Source organism: Eupeodes corollae, chromosome 2, assembly GCF_945859685.1.
Source record: "Eupeodes corollae chromosome 2, idEupCoro1.1, whole genome shotgun sequence".
Classification (NCBI taxonomy): Eukaryota; Metazoa; Arthropoda; class Insecta; order Diptera; family Syrphidae; genus Eupeodes; species Eupeodes corollae.
This window is the reverse complement of record NC_079148.1, coordinates 109,484,689-109,512,546: the sequence shown is the minus strand read 5'-3', so window position 1 is coordinate 109,512,546 and position 27,858 is coordinate 109,484,689. Positions and strand designations below refer to the sequence as shown.

The window sequence follows — 27,858 nt, the reverse complement described above, 5'->3', positions numbered from 1 at the left end:
CTTTAATTTTTGAACACTTGTAATGTTTATGTTTTTTATTTTCGGTTTGAAGTATACGATGTTTCTTAGTCTTTTCATTTTTACAAGAAGTAAATATAATAAAAGGTGCTTAGCTGCTTATATTATTTCATGTTTGTAGTTTAAGTAAAACTATTTTTAATCATAACTATTTTTACAAATATATATATCTTTATTTGCTTTAATATCATAAAATTATTATATATTTAAAAGAGCAGTCACAAAAATAGTTTTTTTTTATCCTTCAAATCTCATTTAAGTTAATTTGTTTTTGATATAATCTTATAAGCTTAAAGTCTATACATATACATTATATCCTTTTTTCTTATTAATATTTCCAAGAAATGTTAAAGAAAAAGTTAAGAGTACAAATTAAGAAAAAGTTTAATTAACCGAATGTATTTCATACAACTGACATACAACTGGATGCAAATGCTAAACTACACATTATACTCTGTGGTATGGTCAACGGTTCGTAATCGACTTTGATCGCTTAACGATCGCCTAAGACCACACCGCCAACGCTTAACGTAGCTCATGATAACTGGCTGTTTTGTTCTGCTCAGAACATAGACATATGGATCTGATGTAAAATGCAATGCCATAAGAATGTCGGCTAAGCCAAAAAACCAGTGATCCTTTGGCAATGGATTTGCCTTGAGTGCAAATACGATAGAAACCTTTAAAGAAAACAAACTTTTACATCGTTTAAAAGATAAAGTGGTATTTAAATATTACCATTTGAGGCATCCAACAAATGACAAAGGATATACTCAGGAATGTCATAAGTTTGGCAAATTTGATCTCGTCCGGTGATGTAGTAGCATTGGCCACATTATTGGAGTGATAAAGTGCCGAACTGACATCGGCATCCTTTTCTTGATTAACGGTTTTGTAGTTGCGTGTATGGCAGTGTGTCTTACTACGACCAATAAAACAGAGAACTCGTGTCACAAATAAGTTACATGCCACAATCACAACGCACAGCAATGACCCTAATTAAATTAAAGTATTTTTTAAGTATATTAAGTTAGGAGTAAATGTAGCAAAATATCTTACCGAAAGCCATAAACAAAACTGCATAAGACTTATCCCAGAGCGTCTCAGCCTCTCGATAGCGTTGGCATTGACGTGTCTTTTCATTGAAGTAAACTCCAAAGCCCACAAATGGTAGGAATGTTATAACCGTGGCTACTGCTATCAACACATGTATCGTTTTTCGGACAACATGATATGTTATATGCTAAAATCAAAAAAAAGATAGATTATCTACACATAAATATTAATTAAGTTTGATTTAATTATATATACCTTGTGGTAAATAAATGGTTTAGCCAAAGCCATCCACCTTTCGAGTGCCATAACTGCCGCAATGCATCCGGAGCTTAATCCGAAAAATCGCCAAACGACCAATCCTATGCAGCGGACACGAACTAAATCAGCAAGTATCTGGTCGGGAAGGTAGAGCTTTAAGATTAACTGTGTTAGCATGCCCATAAGACCGATGAGATTATTGGTAGCTAAGCACCTGTAAAGTAAACAAAAAATATACATTATTTTTAGGAAAGTTTTAGTTACATGAAACGGGAGTAGATAAAGATTGCAGATAATAAATGTTTATACAAGATGTTGAATAATTGTAATGATTTTGATTGATCAACAGTATTTTAAATATTTAAACGGGGGAGCATTAAATTAGTTTAAGAAGTGTAGATACTTCACCCATTTCACTATTAAGAGATTTTCTAAAACTTTTGAAAACTTTGTTTGCGGTTTTGAAATTTTTGATATAGTTTTTATCGAATCTAAGTTGAAAATTTCCAACAATTAACATTTTTTCAAGGATCTTCGTACGTAACTTAGGTCTCAGCAGTAAATTTCTGTAAATATTTTAGCATTTTAAAACTTCGATCGCCAGTTCAACATCAATTAAATACATTACAAAAGACTGGTTCAAAAGTTAGTAATTTTAGCGTTTAAAAAAGGTTTTAATAAAATTTAAAATGTCTCTATTTTTGTTTTATTGAACTGCCTTAACGGGGGCAATAAATATAACCGCTGTGGTTTTGAGCTTTTTCAGTTCTTTAATAGTGAAGAAATAAAGGAATCTTTGTTTAATTATGTATATTTATTTATCATGCATATATTAAAATACAAGTTTCAGAATTTTCTTTGTCCCAAATTGTTTATGAAAATTTATTAGAACAATATATTAAAAACAAGTATTTTGAAAATCACAACCACAATTGTTTTAAATTTGGTAAAAAGGTGAACGGTTCCATTTTCGATTTTACATTTATTCCTAGTACTTTATTCTCCTATACGGAGACTTTTTGGACTAAGCGTCTGTATAAGTTATTATTAGCATGGTAACTTGCTAGTGGAGCATTTCATAAGCTGGGGCGTTTTGTATAATTTTACCCTATAGGGAAGACGTGTTCCAAATTTCATAAGAATTGGTTAAGAAATGTTTGAGTTATTAGTCCCGCCAATTTAAAAAAAAATAGTTTTGAGACAAAATCGTTTGAAACTATACAAATTACGAATTATTGTAGTAATAAATTTATATCAGTTTAGAAAAAAAGCATATTTTGGAATGAATTGTAAGTAAGACTCCCAAAAATTCAACTCCAAATGTCAAGTTTCGAAAGTTGAACATGCTAGAAATAGCACTTTAAGCAGTTTTAAAACATAAAGTCGTTTTTGACATAAAGTCGTATTAGTAAGTATTTTTTAAAGATTTTTGTCTGGTCTGGTAATGGTCGAGCAGAAAATACATTGGACTTGTTTCTCACTTCTGATCTTAATAAATACGAGTATATAATCAGTGTATTGACGCCTCTTGGCACGTCGGACCAGAGTGTCATATCGGCTAATTTCTCGTGTCAACCAAATCCAGTTAAAGAAAAAGCTCCAAAACAAACTGCGACGGTCTCTATAATTTCTTCAGGATGTTTAACTGGTCACTATGCTTCCTCGGTAGTGACGTAGACTCCAATGCAGATATGATTCATCTTTGAATGAAAAGCTTTACACCAAAAAGGGTTAAAATTATTAATCCCAAGGTTAAATCATGGTTCGATTCGAGCTGCAAAGAGGTTATCAAGGAGAAAGAGGTGAGCTTCCGCGGTTTTAAGGCCAACCCAACTGAGGAAAACCGGAACAATTTTAAGCAAGCCAGGAAGGCCTGCAACGCCCATATTCGAAGGGTCAAATTTTTGCATGAACAAAAATTACAGCCAAAAATACTGCAATGTCCCAAAGGCATTAACAATCTTTGGTCATTCGTAAAAAACATGAGGAATTCTTCCTCTTCCTCGGTTCCTACCCTTGTTTTCAATGACACTCCTTTAGGTAGCTCTATTGATAAAGCTAACATATTTGCAAGGCAGTTCGCCGAAAATTCAACCATACCAGATAGTGTCATGGCTCCTCCAGTTCTTGAACGCTAAAATGATTTTATGGGACCAATCTTTTATCGTACTCGAACTATGGTGAGAGTTTTTAAAGATCTCAACATTCCTAAATCCACTGGTCCGGATGGTATCTCCACTATTATTCTATTATTCTATTATTCTGAAGAGGTGTTCTTCCACGCTAGCAAAACCACTGCGTAGCGTAAGCTTTTCCATCTATTCTATTCTTCTGGGCTCGTTGAGAGTAGTTCGAAAACTGAATTTTTTCAGCCAATCCCAAAAAAACGCGAATCTTCTTTTTCCGCCAATTATCGACCGATAGCACTAACGTCCGTTTTTCTAAGGTCATGGAAACGCTGATTAATTATGAGCTTAAATAATATCTTGAGCTTTTTAATGACCGGCAATACGGCTTTCGTAGTAACAGGTCCACTGGTGATCTCATAGTTTATCTCACCAAACAGTGGAACAAATCTTTACATCGTTTTGGAGAAAGTAAGATTATTGCACTTGATATTTCATAGGCATTTGATAAAGTGTGGCATCTTGCCAGACTGACGAATCTCTTCCTCGTTGGGTTAGAAATTTTATTTTGAACCATACAGTTGTTTTAGACGGATTTAAGTCTGAAACCCATACAAAAAATTCTAGTGTGTCCCAAGGTACCGTCTTGTCTCCGACCCTTTTCCTCATTTTTATAAATGATCTCCTGTATGCTACTTATAATATGATACATTGTTTCGCTGACGAAAGCACTCTTTAGCTTTTTATATTCGTTTCCAACCTCACAAGCCTATTCTTGGTATGTGGAACTTCAACGGCAAAATAAGATTAGCTCATTAAATTTCGACCTACACAGCATTGTACAATGGGGAATACAAAACCGTGTAGAATTTAATGCTTCGAAAACACAATGCTGTCTTGTATCGTTGAAGCGAGATAAACCCTTTTAATTATATAAAACAAAATATTGGAACATAAAAAGAAGCTATTGGCAGAAAGGCAGCTGATAATAACTTATGTACGGGAATAATGATGAATGATAATTTATTAACATCAACACAAAAAAACACAAAGTTGAAGATATCGACACATTTGATCATCAAAGCAAATTCTACTAAAAATTTAAATTTTCATTCAAATATACAACAACGCCTTATTTTGAGTGGAATTTGTTCCCCAATAAAATGTTCCATGCGTCATTCGAAAAGTATTATCTACCCCCTGATAAATAGTAAATGTATGTAGCCATTTAATATATTTTATGATTTAAGAAAAAAAAAATATATTAATTTTCTTGCTTGAAAATTACAACCGAAATGTCCATATGTTAATATTTAATTAATTAAATTTATAATATTGCAATCTCTTAGCATCTAATTGAAATTAAAACTACGTGTAAGATCAGACTTGTATTTTGTATGTATGATACCGTACATAATACGTTCTGTATTTATAATAAAATGATATCGCATTTTGATTTATTTTGTCATTTGTTACATGTTACATATGTTTTATATGCGACAATTGGAAAATTTGAATTCAGCCGGCATGAGGCACATACTAGTATACGTTATATATTCATGAGATGTACATTGTACAACACGCCTTGACATTTTTTAATTTAAAAAAAAAGAATTTTCCATCTGTCTCCCCGACGGGGAATTGAACCCCGGTCTCCCGCGTGACAGGCGGGGATACTGACCACTATACTATCGAGGATGTTGAAATTTTGATGTTCTAAACATCTACAAAAACTAAAAACATAATAAATACAAATTTATGGATAGATATAGTTTGTAGTTATAATACAATGTTAATCATTATGGATATCTTAAAGGCTGGTGAACATTCAGAAAATATAACCAAAGGTTTGAAATATTTCCAAAATATAGTAAAGCTGGGGCTGGGTATGAAAACTCTGGCGACAAAGTTTAATGGCGAATTAGCATAGTACAGTTAAAAACAAGCCTTTTTTACTATGGGAAGGGAAGGGGTCTTTCTCCCATCGTTAAGGCTTTTTTCTATTAGCTTGTTTTCAAATCAAGTCAAAACTAAGCATATTAAAAAAAAATTGTTTTAAACAATACCCGTGTTTTGTTGAAAAATCTATCCATAGTATAGTAGGATTTTACACGAATAACAATATCCATAGCATGAATAACCCTGATAAAATTTAGAGTAGAATCTTACTATGGATGGGTTTTTGATATTTATACGAATCTCGAATGGATCTTAAGTGATTTCTTTCTCAAATGTTGGTACGATTAATATTACATTTGTATGTCGATGGCTGTGTTCGTTGTGTAGTTGTGTATTTGGAATCATGTGTGTTTTCCATTGGGGAAAAAATCAATCTATTACTGTTGATATTAGTTAGTTTTGTTAGTGAAAATGGACTAACTTGAAAAGATATTTATGTTTTGCTATGTTTCCACCAAAGGTTTATCTCAGTTTAGATTAAATAAATCTTCATGGTGATTTCACAGCACAAGAAGATTTTAAAATGATTAAGTTTGACAGCACTTTCTGAAATCCAAATGGTGTTTCGATATTTCTTATGAAGTGCAAGTTAGATAGTTTGATTCGTGTTAAACAATGAAAAACTGAATAGTTCAGCACCATATAAGAATATGCGACCTACATCATGTGGATTTTTTTTTTAATTTGATTAAACCACAAACATTCAAATAAATAGTCCATAATGCATTATCTGTAACACCAACTCCTCCACACAGGTTTTTCTTCACAAGTTTTGAATACATTCCGATCCCCGACCGATCAAGGTGAATGAAGCTCATTTCAACTCGGTTTAGGTATATTAAGAATTCAGGTGACCTTCAAGCTTGCTTCAACACCACACGTTAATGTTGCAGTCTACGAACAAACCCCCTCTTTGAAGCAATTTTTAAATTAACTTTTTTTTATAGAATCTCAATTTCCAGATGTTTTCTTACTATTTATTCTTGAAAATAGTCCATTGTATTAGTTTATTAGAATTATTTGATTTTCACAAAACTATCTTCTATTCTTCAAAACTAAAGTACTTTTGGATCGTAATGACGCATTGCCAACTTCCTGGCAATAGTATAACTGGTGGACAAATTTGTGACAAATTAGTTTTGTAAGAGATGGCTCAAAAACATCTAAGAATACTATAGTGCATAGTGTTGACAAAGTCGATTTTTGACATTTTTCAAACGAAATTCATTTAAAGTTCAGTGAACAGAACAGATCAATCACCAGAAACCTCGTCTTTTTGATAATCTTATCATATCAGTTAAATATTATCTTCATTGATGGGTTTCATTCTCACAACAGATTGTTTGTTAATAATCAGAATAGCCGCATTCGAGACCCGGGGAGATATTAATGTGAATGGCTGTAATTTTCATTAAAAAAAAAACGATATAACAATCTTTATTAAAATGATAAGAGGTCTTCAAAAATTGGCGATCGGGAACTTGTGTTTAAGGACCTTTAGACTTTAAGACTTTTTTCTTTCAGCCACATTAAAGGTTTTTTTTACACTTCAGAATTTTCAAAAAGTTGTTAGTCTAAACCCTAAAGCAAGACTCAAACTACGATCAGAGAGAAAAAAATAATACAATTATAGCCTTAAAAACGCTCAAAATAGTTAACATAATTAATATTTAACATGAATAATACGGAACAAAAAATAAAATAAAGACCTGTACGATAGTGCAGCACTGGTTTTAAGCAATGATTTTAATTCCCCCATACTTAGATTTAAATCTATCCATGAACTGTCTAAATTACTTAAAATGCTCATTCTACTTAAAGCTTCATTCTTCCCATAGCTTTTACTATGAAAGTCAATATTTATAAAATCAAACGTACGAAGGTGATGAGTTCCACCTCGATAATTCAAATGCACACAAGATAGCAAATAAGGTTCATCAATTTCACCATTTGAAGAAGCTGAATACGATGTTCATAGGGAGGCAGATCATAAGGATCATCCCAAGGAAGGCCCTTTAGAGCAACTGATGTGATAAGATAAGAAAAATCGTGGAAAACCAAGAGCTTTAAGTTTAAATAAAATAATTCCGTGACCAAGTTAGTCAAAAACTTTAGAAAAGTCAGTGTATATACACAGTCAACTTCATATCCTTGTTCTAAAGCGTTTGAACATATGTTTGAGAATGTAAGGAGATTTGTAACAGTTGACATTTTTTACAAAAAACCACAAAATGAGGTTCTTACTAAAAAATGCTACACTTTCACAAACAACTTGTTTAAACACTTTAGGAATGCAAGAAAGCTTTGCAATGGACCTGAAGTTGGTTATAACCATATTGTTCTCTTTCTTGAAAGTTGGTGCTAGAAATCACTTCTTCTTCAACTTCAACTGAAGCATTACTAGAATTTTTTAATACTATCGGGGGAATACAATCGGGACCGGCCGAGCAGTCATTATTGAACACGAAAAAAAGATGATGGACCGTACTCTGTAGCACAGGGATGTGACTTCAGCTAGTTTGCGAAAAGGAGTGAAGATTGTGAAAATATACATAGTTCATCAACTTCTTCAGGGCTATTGACAAGTGACTCCCAGAAACTTGTTGCGAAAGATATATAAAGGTTATAGGTCAGTATTAATGATTAATCATTTCAAGGCAATACAAAATGTCATTCGAGAAATGGGGCACATAATGTAAAATTTCATTTGACTGATGATATGATAATTAAACAAACAATGATTTTTCATAATAAAAAAATAATTTGCAGAAAAGAACGAGCGAGTACGAAGTCGTAATATTATTACTTTCAGCAACACTGCATAGCCATCAATAGACTTTAGCTATAAGAGCAAGTTTATCCGATTTGATCGAACATTATAAAATTCTCATTTTCATCACATCTATGAAATAAATAATACAGTTTTGTTTTGTTGAATAATTCTTCTATCTAATTAGCTTTTGCTTCTGAATATCAAAATTTAATTACACCATTAAAATTCCATGAACATATTTTGTCAATATTGTCGGATGTAATCGGAACGTGAAAAAGCTTATACTTAGACTAAGATTGTATCAGAGGAATGAAAAGACAGTGACAATAAGTCGTTTACATTCCTTTTCCGTTTCCATTTTCTGTATATGTTTGCGTTCGAAATAGCCTTGATATTGAACTTTTAATGTTTATTCGTATAATTAGTGGGAAATAATATCTTAATAATTATCTGTAAATAATGTAGTTATTTATCGAGTTATTTGCCGAAGTTGGTGAAGCTTTTAGTGGAAGGGATGTTAACTTCACTAAAAAGGAGTTTAATGAATAATTGAATATAGGCTTTAGTCTAAAAATTTTAAATAATCTTATAAAAGCTTTAAATTGAATTCTTGATAAAACTCATAACCAAAACTTACTTATGTATGTTTAACAAATTTTTCCGACAGAAATGTTAGAAGAACTTAAAATAATAAACTGTTAAATAAAACTCGCGAGCGGACTATTAATTGTGTTTTATTTCAATAAAAATTTAATTTTACAAATTAACTGTTCAATTAAAGCACTTAAAAAATGCAATAAATAAATTTAATAGTCTTATTGATAATTTGTATTAGACCTACCAAAAGTATAAATGATCAGAAAGAAAACAGTTAAAATAACTATTCTATTTTATTGAAGTCATCATGCGCGTGACTAATCAAAATCGCAAACTTTTATGTCCGATTACGATGTATAGACACGTGATAAGAATTTTGAATTTTGTTTAAATGTTTAAATTTTAATTTACAAACAAACTTTGGTGCCAAATAATAATAAAATTATTAACGACTTCTATAGAAGTTTTTAATTTGTCAAAAATTGTGTTCAAACATTCAATAAATTCTTCTATTGTTTTTGTTTTGATATTTCAAATTGATGCATACTATTATCAAGAAAGTTATTTTGAAAGTTTTACATTTGAAGTTTTATTGCTTATGAACTTACTTATCGAAACTTATACTTACTTATATCGAAACATTTTTACATTAAAATACATAGAATATTACAGTTATATTTAAGCTTTGAAAATAAAAACATAAAGCTTGTTGGCTAAAAATAGCACAAACATATTTATGTGTATGACTTTAGTAATGCGTCATATGAAAACTCAAGGGAGGTAAAATTGAAAGCATAATTCGCACAATAAAAGGACGTGTAATTTTTATGGTTTTATCGTCAGTCAGACTCCGCTGTAAATATACATAAAATCAAGTTTTATAGCTGTTTTCTATGTGTTACTTATATTTAGGTACAATAGTAAGTAAACCAAGAATTTATTATTAGACTTTTATTTGAACATAGCTTGATAAGTTTTTATCCCATGTCTTTAATTAATGTTCAATGGTAAGTAAGTACACTTTCTACTGTTTGAAATAATTTCTTACTTGTTTCAAAAATGAAATAACACTACTGGATTTTTCAAGGAAATATACACTTAACCTTATGGTAAAAATCATTGAAGCCGGTTTTCTGTATTTGTAATGTAATATATTATATTGATTACACAAGTCATCATTGCCCAGGATTAACCTATTAACCATTAACGTATACTAGATATGGTATAAAATGGAACTTAGTGTTGATTTCATCTATTCCTTAACGTTACTAGCCATCGAAAATAGTACTTGGAGTAGTCAATCAAATATTTATCCAAATCATTTTGAATAAAAAGCATGTACAAGATTATTATATGTATGTAGGTATATGTTGTGTATTTCTATCTTAAAAATAATGAATACGAAAATGCATACAATTATTTTTCCAGGAACAGAAATTGCCTTAACATTTTTCATGTATTGCTGTTATACATCCGTATTTGAGATGATTTATTTTTTCGAAATCATTAATTTCAAAGCTTATTAAACATAACCTTTTTATTTTTTAACGAATGTTAATTTATTCAAATTCGTTGAATAGAAGAAATACAAAATAGTATTACGAACTTAATCAAAAATACAATATTATGTTTTTTTCACTAAACATTGTCATTACACGTGTTTTTTTGGTATTTTATAAATAGTATAGAAGAAAAATCCCAAGAAAACCAATCGACAGTACCCAGATTTTTATATTTAAAAATTGGTAAGACTGAAAGAAGACAGAGAAAGAATACTAAAAAAAAACACAAATAGAAGAAAGTTTTGTGAAAATAAAAAGTTAAAATTAACTTGAGCAGAAAAAAAAACAGACTAAAACTAATAAAATCGACAATTTTGAAGAAGAAATGGTAGAGAAAGCATCTGGAAATTGAGATTATATAAAAAAGTTAATTTAACAATTGCTCCAAGGAGGAGGTTTGTTCGTAGACTACTACATTAACATGTGGTGTTGAAGCTGTCTTAAAGCTCACCTTAATTCTTTATATACCCGAATCGAGTTAAAATGAGCTTAAATCGGATTTGGAGTCGAGTCAAAATTTGTGAAGAAAAACCTGTGTGGAGGGGTTGGTTTTTCAGATGATGCATTATGGTCTTTTTATTGGTTGTTTGTGTGCAGAAAATATAGTTTTGTTTTAATCAAATTAAAAACAAAATTGCACATACGGTAGGTAGCATATTCTTATGGTGCTGAACTATTTAGTTCTTAATTGTTTAACACGAGTCAAACTATCTTTATTTAGAAAGTGCTGTCATACTTAATCATTTTTAAATAATTCATTTCATCATTTTGGTGGAAACACCAAAAAGATTTATTTAATCTAAACTGAGGTAAACCTTTGGTGAAAACATAGCAAAACTTAATAATCTTTTCTATTGTTTTCTCTTGCAACATGATCCCAAATGCACAACTACTCAACGAACACAGCCATTGAGATACAAATGCAATATCAATCGTACCAACATTTGAAAAATAAATCACATAAGATTTATTCGAGTCTCGTATAAATGTCAAAAACCCATCCGTAGTAAGATTCTACTTTAACTTTTATCTATAGTATTCATACTGCGGATATTGTTTTTGTTATTCGTGTAAAATCCTACTAAACTATTGATAGATTTTCCAACAAAACACGGGTATTGAACAAAACGTTTAAGGATACTATAGTATGGGCCTATACCACAAATCCGTGTTCTAAAATGTATGTTACAAATAAGACACATGTATATATAGTATTTTAGGGACAGAAGTACCACGAAATTTGCGTTTAAATCTGCATATTAGCTAGTTTCCTTCTCATTGTAAGTTATCGTAAGCGGTGCGTTTTGTCAAAGTGAAATTTCTGACATTTCTTGACGTTTCAAGGTCTGTAGATTTTAAATGTGTAAGGAAAGCTCGACGAAATACATTTGTTTTAAAGCAAGATGAGAAAAGAACTTTTAACTATGAAATTTTTAAAAATAAAATGCACGACTGAAACATTTATTGTACTTTAAGATTTGAAATTGTACTTTCAAAAAAAAGTTTGCTTTCAAAACTTAAATGCTATTTGTTTCTTAAAAAATCCTCAATTTAAAAAAAAAAGAAATTGAAAATCGTTTTTAATTTTAATTTTAGTTTAAAAATATCTTTTGTATGCAGTAATTTAGAATAACATACGTTTAACATTCTGAATTTGAAAGAAAATATTGGTATTTTAAAAAAATCTAAAATAAAAATAAGACATTTTTATCATCAAATATTATTGAGATAGTATAAGAGCTTGAGCATAAAAATTGTTATTGAAATCGTGAATTAGTTGTCGAGAAAACTTATAAACATAACAGTTTAATGCAGGTATTCTTCTGAAGCAGATCAAAAATATTTGTTTGTATTGAAATTGAAAACAAAACACAAGTTTCTGCGAAAACTTAAAAACAATCAATCGGTTTGGTTTTTAGAAAATGTTTGAATTTTCGATAAGCGAATCGGCTAAAAACATTAATTTCCAAGTTTGAAGTCAGTCGAACCAATGCTTTGGACTATATGGATGAGGACAGACAGACGTGCGGAATCAAGGATCCAATTTTCAACTTCTCTACCATCGTAATGTCATGTTTGATGAAAATCTCGAATTCGACATTTTTTACGAAAAAAAACTTACAATATATAGTTAGTTCCTATAATACCTGTCACATAGAACATTTTTCGAACAACAATGATATTAAATAATCAAAATAATCTTATGTAACGAAGAATAACGTTTTTGACATTTGATAATAAAAAAATAAAATTCTTAACAAAATTACTACTACAGCATTTACTTCGAAATTATTTTTTTATTAAACCTTTTATATAACTTCGATTGACATTTTTGTGTACGAAAAACGAAGCGAACAACTTAGAACTGGTAAAAATTAATTTTCGACTCAAGTATCTTGACTTCAAACGCTCTTTATTAAAAAAAAAACATATATTACTATTTTGTAAAGCTATAATCAATTGAGAGAAAAATAAAATTCTGAAGCCAAACAAATATTAAAAAGTATTCGAAATTAATTTTGCAGTTAAATATCGTAGGAACAAAAGAAGATATTGACTTCCAAGTTGTTTCATGCCATAGAAAAATTGTTGTTAAAAAAGAAAGTATTTTTCTATAGAAATACATTGGGGTAAGTTCATTACTGTAAAAATGCAGCGGTAATGCAAGATTTATTAAATGTAAATACACTGCATTACTGGAGTCGGTAACTGTGTTCAAAAAAACAGTCTGACAGCTGATATGCCATCAAACCTGCAGTCATTTTATTTCTGTTGCCGCTCTGCAGGAAAATGTCAGAACAAGATGAGTAAGTAAAATAATTGATTATTTATTAAATTTTTGGCAAAAATAAAATGTGTTTGTTATAAATAATTAGAGATAAAATGTTTACTCAAAGAAAAAAATTAATTATTTCTGTCATTCTTTTTTAAGGACGCCTTCTTTGATGACATTTATGAACTGGTTTTGATATTGTATATCTGCCGCGTTCTTGCAGTAATTTTTTGTTCATGCATTGCATGAATTTTGTCGGCATGGCTTGTGCAACTTTGAACTCACCCTTGATTTGGCTCCTCGAATGAATCTTTACATAAAACAGATTAAACTTAAGTATTGCATTGCATATCTATCTAATCTTTCAATAATTTCTCTTAATAATAAAAAACAATACCATTTGCAATGGGAATCATTGGGAAGTTATCAGTGTGGGTCGCATCTCAGCCTATTTTTTAATAACATATAAATGGAAGTGTTCACGAAATGTTAGTATAGAGTCTCACATTACACTTAGGTCATTAAAACTAAACGAATTACAGAAAGATGATAAGCTTGTTCCTGCATGACAAACAAAATGTTTGACACTTGTCAATATTTAAAAATACACAGTCAATTATTTAATTAATTATTCGAAATGATTCGAAGTTACTAAAAACATCAAAATAAATAATGCAAAAAACAGAAACACAGTTATCAGTCCTACAGAACAAAATAACAACAAGTAAATAACCATTCATGTTCTTGGTCTAAACTTGATGACAATAATCAAAGCAAAAAGTCCATAACTTTAATAACATTTTATAAAGACTTCTTTTGAACCAATGAAATAGTAACAATAAAATAAATAAGAATTTAATATAAAACATAATTAGTGGAGCTTTCTTCATATACATAGATCAAACAAATCTTTTGAAAAAATTGTTTTGTGCTCAATAAGAATTTACGGTATACTAATATTTGCATATAAACAATAATAAAGTTTTTTGAACTTTAAATTGAATGCATATCTATGCACAGCTTCCACACTGAACTTAGGGTATTTCCTAGATATTCTTGACAGCTTTAGCACCTCTCCCATATAACTAACTCCTATACAAAACAAACACTAATGTTTTTGTTTTGTCATTTGCAAACTATCTTAACAGACTTCATCCAATAAATACAAATCAATGAGATACTAATAAATTAACACCGCCCGCCTTTGCTGCCGGTCGGTGGTGTGATGGAGTGCAATTTAAAAAATTTGATCATTATTTACCTCACACTACCCGCACGTGATGTTAATTCGTAAACAAACTAAAGATATGTGTTCTATTACATTAGCTGCATGAATAGCAAAAAGACAAAATATATACAAAAGTATTTACTCAAAAAGCAATAACAAAATAAAACAACAACAAATATTACTAACTTTCTATGTAGTAAATATTTGTGTACGATTCGCACATTTGAATCGATTTACGTATTTTTGTTTTAATTTAAAAAATAAATAAAATAATTCTCAACTCATCTTTTTATTGAGAGATTCCAATTCCATTATGATGCGATGTTTTGAAGTCTTTTCACCGATTAAGTCATAAATCTTTATGTACTTTTTCGTATTGAAAACGTATTGAAATTCAATTGTGCATCATAAATTTTTTTATTACACATATTTTTGTTTTGGTTTTGTTTTGTTTTTAAGAAATAATTCTTAAATGAGCCCAGACCGGATTTAATGTATTCACTTCATTAATATTTTAAGACCATTATAATTATAATCAAAATAAAAGATTTCAAAGAACGTGCCTTCTATTAAATTCTTTAAATAAGATATGGGCAGTGCATTGTACTAAAAATAGAGATTTCGGCTTTAAATATAATTTATTGGTATGATATCAGGAGGATATAGCAGGAACCAGGCTTATAAAATTAGTTTATAATCTGAAAGCATCTGATCATGACAAAAAAACTAAAGCTAATCTATTTACCATGATGAACAACTGGTAAATTCAAAATTTCAAAATCTTCTCCATATTGGATTTGGTGTCATGATGCTCTTGTTTCGGTCTTGAAGAAATTTATATTTGCGATATACTTATCGACAGAGTGCAAGTTCTCAAGGGCGGTGTTTGGATTGATAAAAAACATTGAAGCATGAAATTAAAGTTTACGATCGTTAACATAATAATATTGGAAACTACAAAGGTTATTTTCACAATAATGTCTGTTCCTTTTTTAAGTTCTATACGATTTAGCAGGATACACATTTTTAACTTCCTATAAAAAGTTATTTTAATCGACGTTGCAAGGTCCCTAGATTCTAAAGAAAGATTTATAGAGAGAAGTTTGTCCGCACGTTCAGGATACCATATTTCTTAATCCATATCTCAAGAACCATTAGAGATATATGGCTGAAACTCAAACACGCTTCCAGCTTCGGCTTCGTCTGCGTTACGTTGGGCCTGCTTTGAGGTTGCTTTGAATTACACTTCCAATCGTTGTTGCCACATTAATCAATTGTGAATAAATTCATTATTTTTTCACTTGGTCAAATGGTCATTTTTTATTCCAATTGGTCATGTTTTTCGCTTTACATTTTTATTTATGTATATAGAATTTTTAAAAATACTGCTACTAGTTATTTAAATTAAAGTTTAGTAATAACAATTTAAGAAATGTATCCAAAATAACTCCAAAATTTTTTTTGTCGGATTTCGAAATTTCACTATCATCATTAATTGATTTTTTTCTAACTTGGTTCAGAGTCATCCCAAAGATGAAGTGATGGAATGACCGAATCTAATTTAATAAAGTTTGTAAGTTTATTTGTACTTAACTAAAAAATAAATGTCATCTGCATAATATGGAAAATATGTTAAGAAAAATGTGAAGAATTCATTAATCTGTCATTTTTACCTACAAGTGGTCATTTTTATTTTCAAGTTTGGACACAAACTTTTTTTTACGTTGGTTACCAATACGAAATTTCTAAAATGGCACTTCTGTCATTAGCAGCTGTTTTTTTTTAACAATACAAAAAATATAAGTTTTGAAATTGAAAAAATTAAATTTTTATCGGAAGAAGCTTACACACCCATGAGAATCCCTCCAAAAGGAAATGTATTTTGTTTGTTGACGTTTTTACAGCTGTTGAGCTGTCAGACAAATCAAATGTTCAGCAAATTTGAACTAGAACTTCCGTTTGTAGTCACATTGCAAAACGTAATTACCTTACGATTATCAAATGAAACTGCATTGAATTCCTAGGGCTGAACTCGTAAACGTCAGTCGAAGCTGAATCGTGTTTGTGTTTCAGCTAATAGACTTGCAATAAATAAGGGATGCGACCCACACCGATAAGATCCATTTCGTCTGTCGATTTGTCTACAACCTTTGTGTGAGAAATAAAATTTGAAGTCAACATCTTTTTTTGTTCTCATAATACTTGAGTCGAAAAACATTTTTTATTAGTTTTCCGTTGTTTTTGTAAGTTTTCGTGTTTTGTAAAAACAGTTGTCAATTGGATTTTTTTAAAACTAACTTAAAGTTAGCAACAATATTTTACACATAATAAAATAAGTTGGTTACTAATATTTGTTTTTGTTAACAAGATTTTTGAAAATTTGTACTTCTTATAAAAACGAATACAGATTAGATTTTCTAAGACCATAATCTTACGTTAACACAAAAACTTAGTATATGGAATAAAATAATTTTAAAGTCATTACCTTCATTTATCCACAAGATATTGTAGTAGTTTGACATTAATATTATACATTTTTGGCAAAATATTCGAATAGAAAACTAATGTCTACCAACATTTTTTTTGTTTGTAAAATGTTCGAGGTGACAAGTATTTTCTTCATTTGATTTATAAAAAACCGTTATTTGATATTTTTTTTTTAAATTATACCTGTAAGATATCACGTCACATTATATAATATAAAATTTAATTGAACTCGAAAGCGTTATTAGTTCTTGAGATATTTTGAGTGAACCAATTTTTTTACTTTTTTTAAATTGTTGTTTTTTTGAAAGTCCTGTCTATATCTTTTTGTGTTATAATGTGTATAGCAGTGAATTAACATAAAAACGTGCAAACCTACGTACACATGCAAAACAGATATCTCTATAAATTTCTTTGATTCAGATTCTAGAGCCTTAAACCTTGAAACGAATGTCAAAATGAGTCACCTTGAATGAATCGACAAATTACAATACTCCCACTTTCTATGCGAAGTTAAAAAGGGCAAAAATCAAATAAGTGATCACCACTTTTTAGGAATTGAAATGTTAATTCTATTTGTCATTTGTAGGGCTATTAAAGCCGAAAACACCAAAAGCCAAATTTAAAACAATTCCTATCCTAATTTAGTGTCCAACTTGATTTTATTCTATATTATTGGCTTTTAGTACACAAATTTCTTTTTTTAGACGTCTTTTCTGTTCATCGAATATGACTTATTGATTAAATAATTTCTTTTGAATACAATATTTCCTGTCAAATACTGCCTTAGCCCCATTGTTGACAGCTTTCTGTCAAATACAATTACAACTCATTTGTATGGGTGGAATACAATCTTCTTCTTTGAACAACTTTCATAACTGAAATGTCAAAATGAGTCTCCTCAAAAGAGCGCAATTAAAACACCGTCTATACCCAGTTTTGAAAGTATTTCTCGATATTTTAAAATCGTTAAAAAAATAACATTTTAACATTTTGTTTTTATTTAAAATCAATCCATATCTGTCAGATCTTATCGTATTTTCATGTTATGTCAACTTAACTAGACACTTTTGACAGTTTGTTTTGTGTTTGACTTTTGTATTGTATTTGACTTGAAGTTGAACTGATATTATTATGTAATTCAAAAGCGTTTGTATTTTTTCTGTTATAAAATTAATAAACATATTCATATCACGTTACGAATTAATGCCAAACGTAATTCCATATTGTCTTAGTCAAAATTCTTTACGAAAAGAATTTTAACATAAATAAATTAAATAAGCAAACATTTTTGCATTCCTTTTTAAGCAGGCACTCGCAATAACTACCGCAGTTCTTTTGTTTAATCTTTTTAGGGTGTGTTTGGATGGTTTTGATAATTAAATATTTTTTTCCAATACATATAAGGCTTAACAAGTGACAAAAGTTCGTACTGCATTGATCTCACGTTTACGTGAAAGCTTTATGAATGTCAAATAGTAATATAATAATAAAGGATATATCGAAATTCAGTTTTTTCTTCAATTATTTCTTTAAGAAAATACTTTTTTATTGTCTTTACAACTTTAAAATTATTTCAAACCTGGAATATATTTTTTGATGTTTTAAATAAATATGTATGTATGTATATACGAAAAGCTTTTATAAATGTGATTTGTAAAAAAAATTCAAAGAATATTATTTGTAATATAAATCATCGACAAACTTCGTTAGAGAAGAAGCCGAAATGTTTGATTTAAAATTCCCAAGTTATTGTAATCTTTCCGATTTTTCGAATTGAAAATGTTGACATTTTTCGACGTATAAAGGTCCCTAGAGTCTAAATAAATAATTTTTTGGGAGGTTTCGATGCGTGCTTGTGCACGTATGTACGTTCATACGTCCGCTCGGAAAGCTTTTTTCTTCGTCCATTTCTCAAGAACCAGTAGAGATATTGGCTTGAAATTAATTTTGTTACACAGATAATAATTTTTGCATTATCTCAAAAAAATCTTGTGTGTGGTTTTTTTACCATATCAATTCAATAAAAGTGAGAATTTTGGTTATCTCAAAATATGTCACGAACCAATAACGCTAGCGACTTGAATTAAATTGTATATTGTGACGTTTTTTTTTTAAATAAAAAATTAAGAAAATAATTGTCACGATCTTAAGCGATTTTATCTCCAAAATAATTGTGTGACATCTGGTATAATGTTTGAAAAAATCGAATTAACAATCCTTTAAAAAAATAAAAACCTTAAAAAAACATTACTACAACTTAGTAAAAAAAATGTTCAAACTATTTTCATGTTATACAAAATATTGTGTTTAATATTCAGTAAAATTTGTAGAAAAATCCGACACTCAGTTTTTTTTTATAAAAATTAATGCACAGAACTAGAAAAATTGATGTTCGATTCTCGATATCTCGAGAATAAATGATTCAAATTTTTTTCATTCCGTTCGAAATTTTTTAAAAAAAATCAAATCTGTATTTTTTTACATAAGAAATAAAAACTTTCCAGAAATACTACTGACAAAAAATAGATTTTGAAATTATACTATTTTATCATATGCGGAATGGGAAGATATCAGTGTGGTTTGCATCCCATCCTCTTTTTTTCAGAATTTAATGAACAATATTTTTTGGAAAGTGAAATAAGCTTAAAAAATATTTTTTAAATCAATTTTTAGTAAAAAAACTTTCTTTCGGATTTTTAAAATAAACATACACAAAAATATCCTGAAGATAATATAATTTTTTGTTAACAAAATTTTCGAGCAGTGAAATGTTTTTGTTCCTCTTATTTATTTAATTTCATATTAATTGTGAATGACGTTAAAAAACTTGATAGCAATACTGATTTTTGGGAAATTTGCTACTTAAAATCGAGCTTAACTTTTTTTTAAATATTTTCTGCATATAATATGCTGTTATTTAAATTCTACATCTCTGTTGGATCTCGAGATGGCAAAGGGTCCTTGAACAATCAAGAAATCCTTATTTAGACAAATTTGACCGATTTCAATAATTTCGAATGGGAAGTTTCAAATAGTTATAAGAAAATACTTTAAGTTGAAATTTATCTCGAAAACTTTTTTTTGTCAATAAATATTTATAAATAAAAGAAAATATTATAAATGAAGAAAAAAGGAGACATTCACATCACGGTCATGGTCAAACGTCATTCATTAATCCTGACATTTTAGATTGTGCTGGGAAATTCATATTAAGAAAATAAAATTACACACATCAACAATAATCCACGCGAATTATAGGTATAGCACACTCCCAACTACTTGGGTGCTCTGTAGATTCTCAATGAATTGCACGTTTCACAAAATAGTTATCCCACAAAAACAAAAATTGTATCTTTTCTAAAAATACCCACGACAAATAATGGTTTTGGTACTCATATGCTATAAAATTATATCGAAGCAGAAGCGAATATTTACTGAGATCAAATCAAAACAAAAATAAATGTGATAGTCCACATTCGAGTGTTATCATTATATTAAAGCACGTGTATACGCCCCGTTGTCCCATCAATGCCGCAAGACAAAATTAAAAAAGGATCTCCTTGATTGTTTGTTGTTTATTATAACAACAAATGCAATAGGCTATATATATACACGATTGCTTTTCCTTTGATTATGTACAATATGTATACCTCATTTTTTCTAAGCTATATTGTGGTTATAAGGATTTTGGTAATGGGAAGGGTTGGTAAGGATTACTTGCATGGATTATTATTTTGTTTAGATTCAATTTTCATCTTGGCCCATGTTAGCATGGCCATGGCATGCTTTTGCTTAATGAGACATAAGTCAATGTTAAACTAATGTGGAACATATCTTGTAATCCTAAAAACGGTTTTTTATGAAAACGTAATTTACAAAATGAATGCTTAAGTTTTAAGAACGTATAAGTATATGTAATTATTACCATTTAAACTTAGTAGTAATATTCTTTGAATTTGGTCCACACACAAATTATAATTCAAATCCACGTTTCAATAATAAAATTGAGGGACCAAATTTTGTTCAGGTTTCTTGAGTAAAACTTGTCGGTACTCAAATAATTTTTTTGGAAAAACTGCTTTATCGTATTTTTTCTATTAACTTCCTATATGAAGTTATTGTAATCGGTCCGATTTTTCGAATTGAAAATTTAGCATTTCTCGATGTTTCAAGGTCTTTAGAATCTACATAAATCAGAGATTTAAAGAGAGATGTGTTCGGGATACAATTTGTCGCTGTCCATATCTCAAGCAATAGTAGACATATCGGCTTCAAATAAATTTTGTTATACAGATATGTAATAACATCAAAAAATGCAGAAAGGACTTTTAAAAAAATAGTGTAGGTGTTTTTTTAATAATTAAGTCCCGCATATCACACGAACTAATAACGCAATCAACTTCAATTAAATTTTGTATTTTATTATGTGACGTGATACCAAACTGATATCAATTAACGTTTTTTTATAAATAAAGAAAAACTGGAAAACAAAATGCACGACTGGGTCGAACGGACTTACTCATGTACCCAAAAAGGCTGTTAAAAATATTTATTGTACTGTAAGATTTAAAAATGTACCTGAAAGAAAAGTTTGTTTTCAGTAATTTAAATGCCATTTAATTTCTCAAAATAAACTTAATTTTTTAAAACTTTTATTTGAAAATCGTTAGAAGGTTGTTTCTTTTTTTTTAAAAATAATTTTGTATATAAAATTTTTCAATTTTAGTTTAAAAATGAATTTTGGATGTGGTTATTTAGAGCTTTTCAATAATATTCGTTTTACAACTAATTTCAAAAAAATGATGTCCCATTTGCGAGATATCGAGCTTAGAAAAAAAAACTTTTTTTTAAAAAATCAAAAATAAAAACAATGATATTTTTGATTATCTAATATTATTGAGACAGTATAAAAGCTTCTACAAAACAAATATTGAAATCGGTTGGTTAGTTCTTGAGAAAACTTAAGAAACAAAATAACGATTCTATGGGGCGTACCCTTCTGGAGCTATACAAAAATGATTTTTGTATTAAAAAAAATTTAATTAAAAAAAAAATCAAGAGAAAATAAAATAAAATCGATCGGATTATTTTTAGAAAATTTGACCCTTCATTTTTTTTACAAAAATTTGTATGGGGAGTTCTGTTATGTTAATTCTTAAACAAATTAAAAAACGCGAATGGCTCAAACCGTTAATTTCCTTATTTGAAGTCAATTGACCCGATACTTTGGGCTGTACGGGCAAGGAAGCGACGGATCGGTAGACTCCATTTTTTCGACTTCCCTACTATTTCAATGTCATGTTTGATTAAAATTTCGAATTTGGAATTTTGCCATACAGTTCCAATATGTCACAAGCAAAAGAAACAAGCTTAATCTTTTCATTTTAAATGATTTTTATATTTGAAAATTTAGTTTTTCATATTAATTATATTTAAAGTATTTATATTAAATTAATTTTTTTTTAATAAATTGTACACATGTAAAAATGTATCTAGTAGTCAATATTGTACGACCAAAAAAAGGATTTTTGTGCAACGGTGTGACTGTTGTTGTTACAAAATTGCTAAAAGCTTGTAAAAATTGATTTTACACTCAACATTCTGGGCATAAATTTAAGATATTGTCAATTTTTAACATTGAAGACATTTTTAGAAAAATCCAAAATTTTTTTGTTAACGTATTTTTTTTTTTTAATCAGAAATTAAAGCTTTGAAAAAATGCTGCCAACATTGATACAAATAGCTTGTGAACAAAAAAGTTGAGAAACAGAAACAGACCTTAAAATCAAACTTATTTTATCGTATGTACAATTTGATTGCTTATTCAAAGTTAATTTTGTAGAAACATTCAATTGACAACTTCTTTTGCAGAACAATAAAACCTACATAAACAACAATAAAATTAGAAAGAAATTATTTTTCGACTCAAGCATTATGAAACCAAAGATTGATATTAAATTCAAATGTTTCTTCCTCTCACTCACCCGTATTTTGTTGGAAAATCTTTCAATAGTATAGTAGGATTCTACACGAATAACAAAAACAATATCCATAGTATGAATAACATCGATGAAAGTTAAAGTAGAGTCTTACTATGGATGGGTTTTTGACATTTATAAGAGTCACGAACGGATCTTATGTGATTTCGTTCTCAAATGTTGGTACGATTGATATGGCATTTGTATCTCAATGGCTGTGTTAGTTGAGTAGTTTTGCATTTGCGATCATTTGTGTTTTCCATTGGGGAAAAAATCAATCTATTAATGTTGATATTATATTGTTTTGTTAGTGAAAATGGAGTAACTGGGTTTATTTTGCAAGAAAAAACAATAGAAAATATAATAAAGTTTTGCTATGTTTCCACCAAAGGTTTATTTCAGTTTAAATTAAATAAATCTTTTTGGTGTTTCCATTGCACAGAAAAATTTAAAAATAATAAGTATCACAGCACTTTCTAAATAGTGTTTCGATGTTTTCGATGTGTGAAGTGCAAGTGAGATAGTATGATTCGTGTTAAACAATAAAGAACTAATTAGTTCACCACCATATAAGAATATGCTACCAACTCCATGGCCATATATTTTTTTGTAATTTCATTAAAACAAAACAATGCATTATCTGTTAAACCAACTCTTCCGCCCAGGTTTTTTTTTTAAATCAAGCTCATTTCAACTATTCAGGTATATAAGGAATTGAGGCGTTCTTTAAGCGCGCTTCAACACCACACCACAAGTAGTCTACGAACAAACACCCTCCTTGAAGCAATTGTTAAATGAACTTTTTTTTTATAGAATCTCAATTTCCAGATGTTTTCTTACCATTTCTTCTTGAAAATTGTTAATTTTATTAGTTATAGTTAGTTTCTTTTGCTAAGTTAATTTTAACATTTGGTTTTCAAAAAACTTTCTTTTATTTGTGTGTTTTTTTTTAGATTATTATACTGAAAGATCTTCTTTTCGTTGAAGCAATTTTTAAATACAAAAATCTGGCTACTGCGGATCGTTTTGTTGACAATTTTGCACTGTACTATGTATGGAATACCAAAACTACGCGCTTATTATGTTGTTAATAATATTTTCCCACAATTGTAAAGTTTTCAGTTTTTATGGCATCCTATCCTCTTTTTTTTTAAATTTGCTTATTAGTACTTGTCTAGTGATAAGTACATAAATATTCCAAATCTAAAAAATATGTAATACTCTTTCAATATTTTTACTTCGATTTTTACTTAAACACATTCAAATGTCATTACATACATTTCAATAGATTATTTCAATATCATTGAATAAATCGAGGTCTTCAAGCAGAGGAAAGTTTCAGTGCTTGATTTGGGTAAACCAAACTACCCGGAACATCGAAAGGAAACGAAATTGTCTACAAAACATGTGGATTTTAAAATGTAAGTAAGAAAACTAAACAATTATTTATAATCGAATAATAAACCATTTTCCTATTTTTTAATATACAAAACTAATTTCTTTAAATGGTTTTGGGGTTAAATGGGTGTTAAGTTCTTAGTTTAACAGTTCAAGAAAATAAAGAATTTTTAAACTGAACATGTGCATTAAAACGACATAAAGCAACAAATTCTTTAATTTGGAGAGATTAAGCTTGCGAAACTTTCATGGCAAATTGTTAACTGAGTCAAGAATATATGAAAATAAATCGGGTCATTAGATTAGAAGCACATCAAATAAATTAAAATAAAATGCAAGTATTTGTATAATGTTATGTTTTGTTAGCTTTCATAAGGTGTTTAATAATGTGTGTTACCACCAGCCTATTAAATTACTTTAAAAATTCTATCTTTTAAGGATTTATAAAGAGATTCCAAGTAGACCAGAGAAATCTCACTCCAGGTCAATTTGATAACATGCTGGCCTCCCTCATGTACCTAACGTGTAAGCTAGCCCCACACATTTTCAATCATATAAAGTTCCGGGGTCTATGGTGGCCAAGGAAGCAAGTGGAAGTTTTGGTTCGCAATAAGGGATTTAACTTCTCGGGCTGTGCGTTTTCTTTAGTTTTAGGCGCTTTAAGTGTTTAGCATGGCGAATCGTGCATTTAACAAGGATTAGTTGGCCTTAACATAAGAATATAGAAGCAGGTACAATTGATGTCTTTTTTTAGGGAATTGTTTTTACTTAATTCAAAATAATCAAAGTCGTAAGAGTATCCTATTTGATGAAGAATATTTATTCGGCATAAAGACAAAAAAAAACATTAAACGCATTCTTAAGATGTTTTTATTTCCGAAATCATTCTGTTTTTGAAATTTTTGTAGCTGTTTAAATTTTTAATTTTTAGAATGCTTCCTATTTTGTTAAAAAGATTAATTTAATCTTTCAAAAATAAATCAGCTAAGTGTCAGTGAGTTAATTCTGACACCATCCTATGTTTGTTTCACGGACACATTCTCTTGTGCGGATTTTTCAAGTCTTCCAAAAATGTATACCTTGTTGTAATGTTTTTTTTAAATATTAACTATGTATTCAAATTTGGCATACACTATCAACTATCAGGTTCCTTTGATTCCTGTGCAAACAATTTCTTTTTATTTCCCATAGAAAGTTATTGTAATGGTTATAAATAATGGGTCCGATTTGTCAATAAATAATAAAGTTTTTGACATCTGGTAAAATTTGAAAAAAATCGAATTGACAGTTTTTTTTTACAAAAAATAAAAACCTAAACAAGAAAATTAATAAAAGTTGGTAAAAATTAATTTTCGACTTAAATACCTTTTTAAAACCTGGAGATATTGGCTTTAAACTATTTTTATCTTTTAAAAAATATTAGTATCAACATTCATTAAAATTTTAAGAAGAATCGAATTGACAGTTTTTTTTTACAAAAAATAAAGACCTAAACAAAAAATAAATAATAAAATGTGCTAAAAATTGATTTTCGACTGAAATCAAAAAAAAAATCAAATGGGGTGGCGCAACAGTCCGTTGTGAACCAGGGCCTAGTGACTTACAACTCTCAACCATTCCTGTGTGCGAGTACTGTTGTCAGGAATGGAATGGACTGAAATATCTTTTCAAAACTTTGAGATTTTGGTTTTAAGCTCATTTTATCTAAAATTCTGAGGACAATCTAATTGACAGTTTTTAAATAACAATACTAAGATAAACAATACTAAAACTTGGTAAAAATGTACTTACGACTCAAAAAGCTTTTAAAAATTAAAAACATTGTATTCAAACTCTTTTTATTTTACAGAGAATATTGTTTTCGATATTTAGTAGTTTTTTTAAATAAAAATCCACCAGTCCGTTTTTTCACAAAAAAAATTTAATCTACAAAAAATAGTACGAACATTTGGTAAAAACTGATGTTCGTTTCTTAATATCTCTCAAATTAATTTCATTCGTCCAATTTATAAAAAATTTAATAAATGCTACTAAAATTGGTAAAAATTTGTTTCGACTAAAAATCTTGTTAATTTATATGAAAAATTTAAAATTTGTAAGAATAATTCATTTGACAACTTTGTTAACCCAACACGAAAACCTACAAATTTTTAAGCAAGACAGACAGACGGGTGCGAAATTATCAGTGTGGGTCGCATCATAGCCTCTTTTTTATTTACCAAGAAGTGCCTACAAATTATTGAAATTTAAGTTAAAGCTTGTTGTGTAGAATTGCAAAAGACAAATGGGTCTATAAATTTGTTTGGGAATCGATGAGCGTGCTTGAAATAATAATTGATAAATTCTGTTTTTGTAAAAAACAATAGTTTGTTGTTTAGATCCACAGATGGCTAGTTATTGTTTATTAATACAGAATAAGCTTTTCAGCACTTACTATAGAAAAAAAAGCATTCAGAACTTGAAAACAATTGTTTATCCACCTATTCCTTTGAGCCATCTTCATAGATTCTTACGAATATGTTTTTGAAACTTCTATGCATTAAAGGGTATAAGTTCTGGAGCCTCTTATACAGCCAAATACTTTTTAGTTGTTGTTTTTCTTTTATCAGAAAGTAATGCAAATCAAATAAGTCATTGCACTCATCGTAAAAAAGTCATTTGCACACTTATCCTTACTGATACCCCTGATACACGTAAAAATCATAAATCAAGTCAAATGTTGCATAAACAAACTTCTCAACGTTGTTAAACTGTTGATGTTGATAAGCATTTACGCATCACATTTGAAAAAAAATAATCTTCCTCATGGGAAATTTCTCATCATGTAAATCCTTTTATCGGAGTGATTTATTGAACCAATAAATCAACATTTTCGAAAACCGTTCTTCCTTCAAATATGTACCTACATATATCGGTAGTTTAAAACTTCAGCCTACCCCCAAGTAGGTAGGTTAGGTACTTACCTTAACATAAGTGTGTATTTGCTGTTTTTTGAAGTCCTTTTCCGGGCTAGAATCACCAATGCCAGAAAATTACCCATTACTCCAAGGATGAAAAACAAAAACACTATGACCATTCCAAAGGCGGATTTTGAAAACCGTCGCTGCACAAGAGCACGCATTGTCGTCGAGGCGACTACGTGCTCCAAGGAGGACGACGCAGTAGATGACCATAAACTTTCACTCGCTGCAGCTATTGCCACTGCCGAAACCGGACCTTCAACATTCGAACTATTTAAAAATATTTGGGAATTCATTTCAAAATTTTCGATCAAAGCCCATATGAATCACGTGCACCGAAAAGACAATTAATAGATAGATCACTTTGTATACAAAACGCCCGGAGCCAGAGGTCTCGATTATCTTTATAGGTACTATCTAGATTAACTAGTCCAAGTTAAGTCTTGAATTTAATTGAAGACAGGAACTACTTTATTCGATAGAAGAATCGCACCACACATTTGATTTGGAGTAGGAATTGCTCGTGAATGTTTACTCTAAGGCGTCTTGGCACAAACTGAATTCTACTTCAATTGATGTTTACGAGTTACCCCCCATCAAATGGATAAACGGGGGTGCGCACCACTCTAGAAGCCCCCCTATATCCATTCTCAATATCCAGAATCATGCTCATCATATTTTGGTT

General features: G+C 29.4%; 1 protein-coding gene and 1 non-coding gene across 2 annotated transcripts; both read right to left on the bottom strand.

The window, feature by feature from the left end:
• Window positions 1-171: 171 nt before the first annotated feature.
• LOC129945562 (prostaglandin D2 receptor) lies at window positions 172-27,742 on the bottom strand. The gene is made up of 5 exons (XM_056055372.1): window positions 27,177-27,742; window positions 1,330-1,546; window positions 1,078-1,261; window positions 757-1,013; window positions 172-698 (listed from the first exon to the last, which is right to left on the bottom strand). The coding sequence occupies exons 1-5, from the start codon at window positions 27,467-27,469 to the stop codon at window positions 459-461; spliced, it is 1,191 nt and encodes a 396-aa protein (XP_055911347.1). The 5' UTR covers window positions 27,470-27,742; the 3' UTR covers window positions 172-458.
• On the bottom strand, window positions 5,085-5,156 carry Trnad-guc (transfer RNA aspartic acid (anticodon GUC)). Its single transcript has one exon. It is a non-coding gene; the product is annotated as a tRNA-Asp (tRNA).
• Window positions 27,743-27,858: the final 116 nt, after the last annotated feature.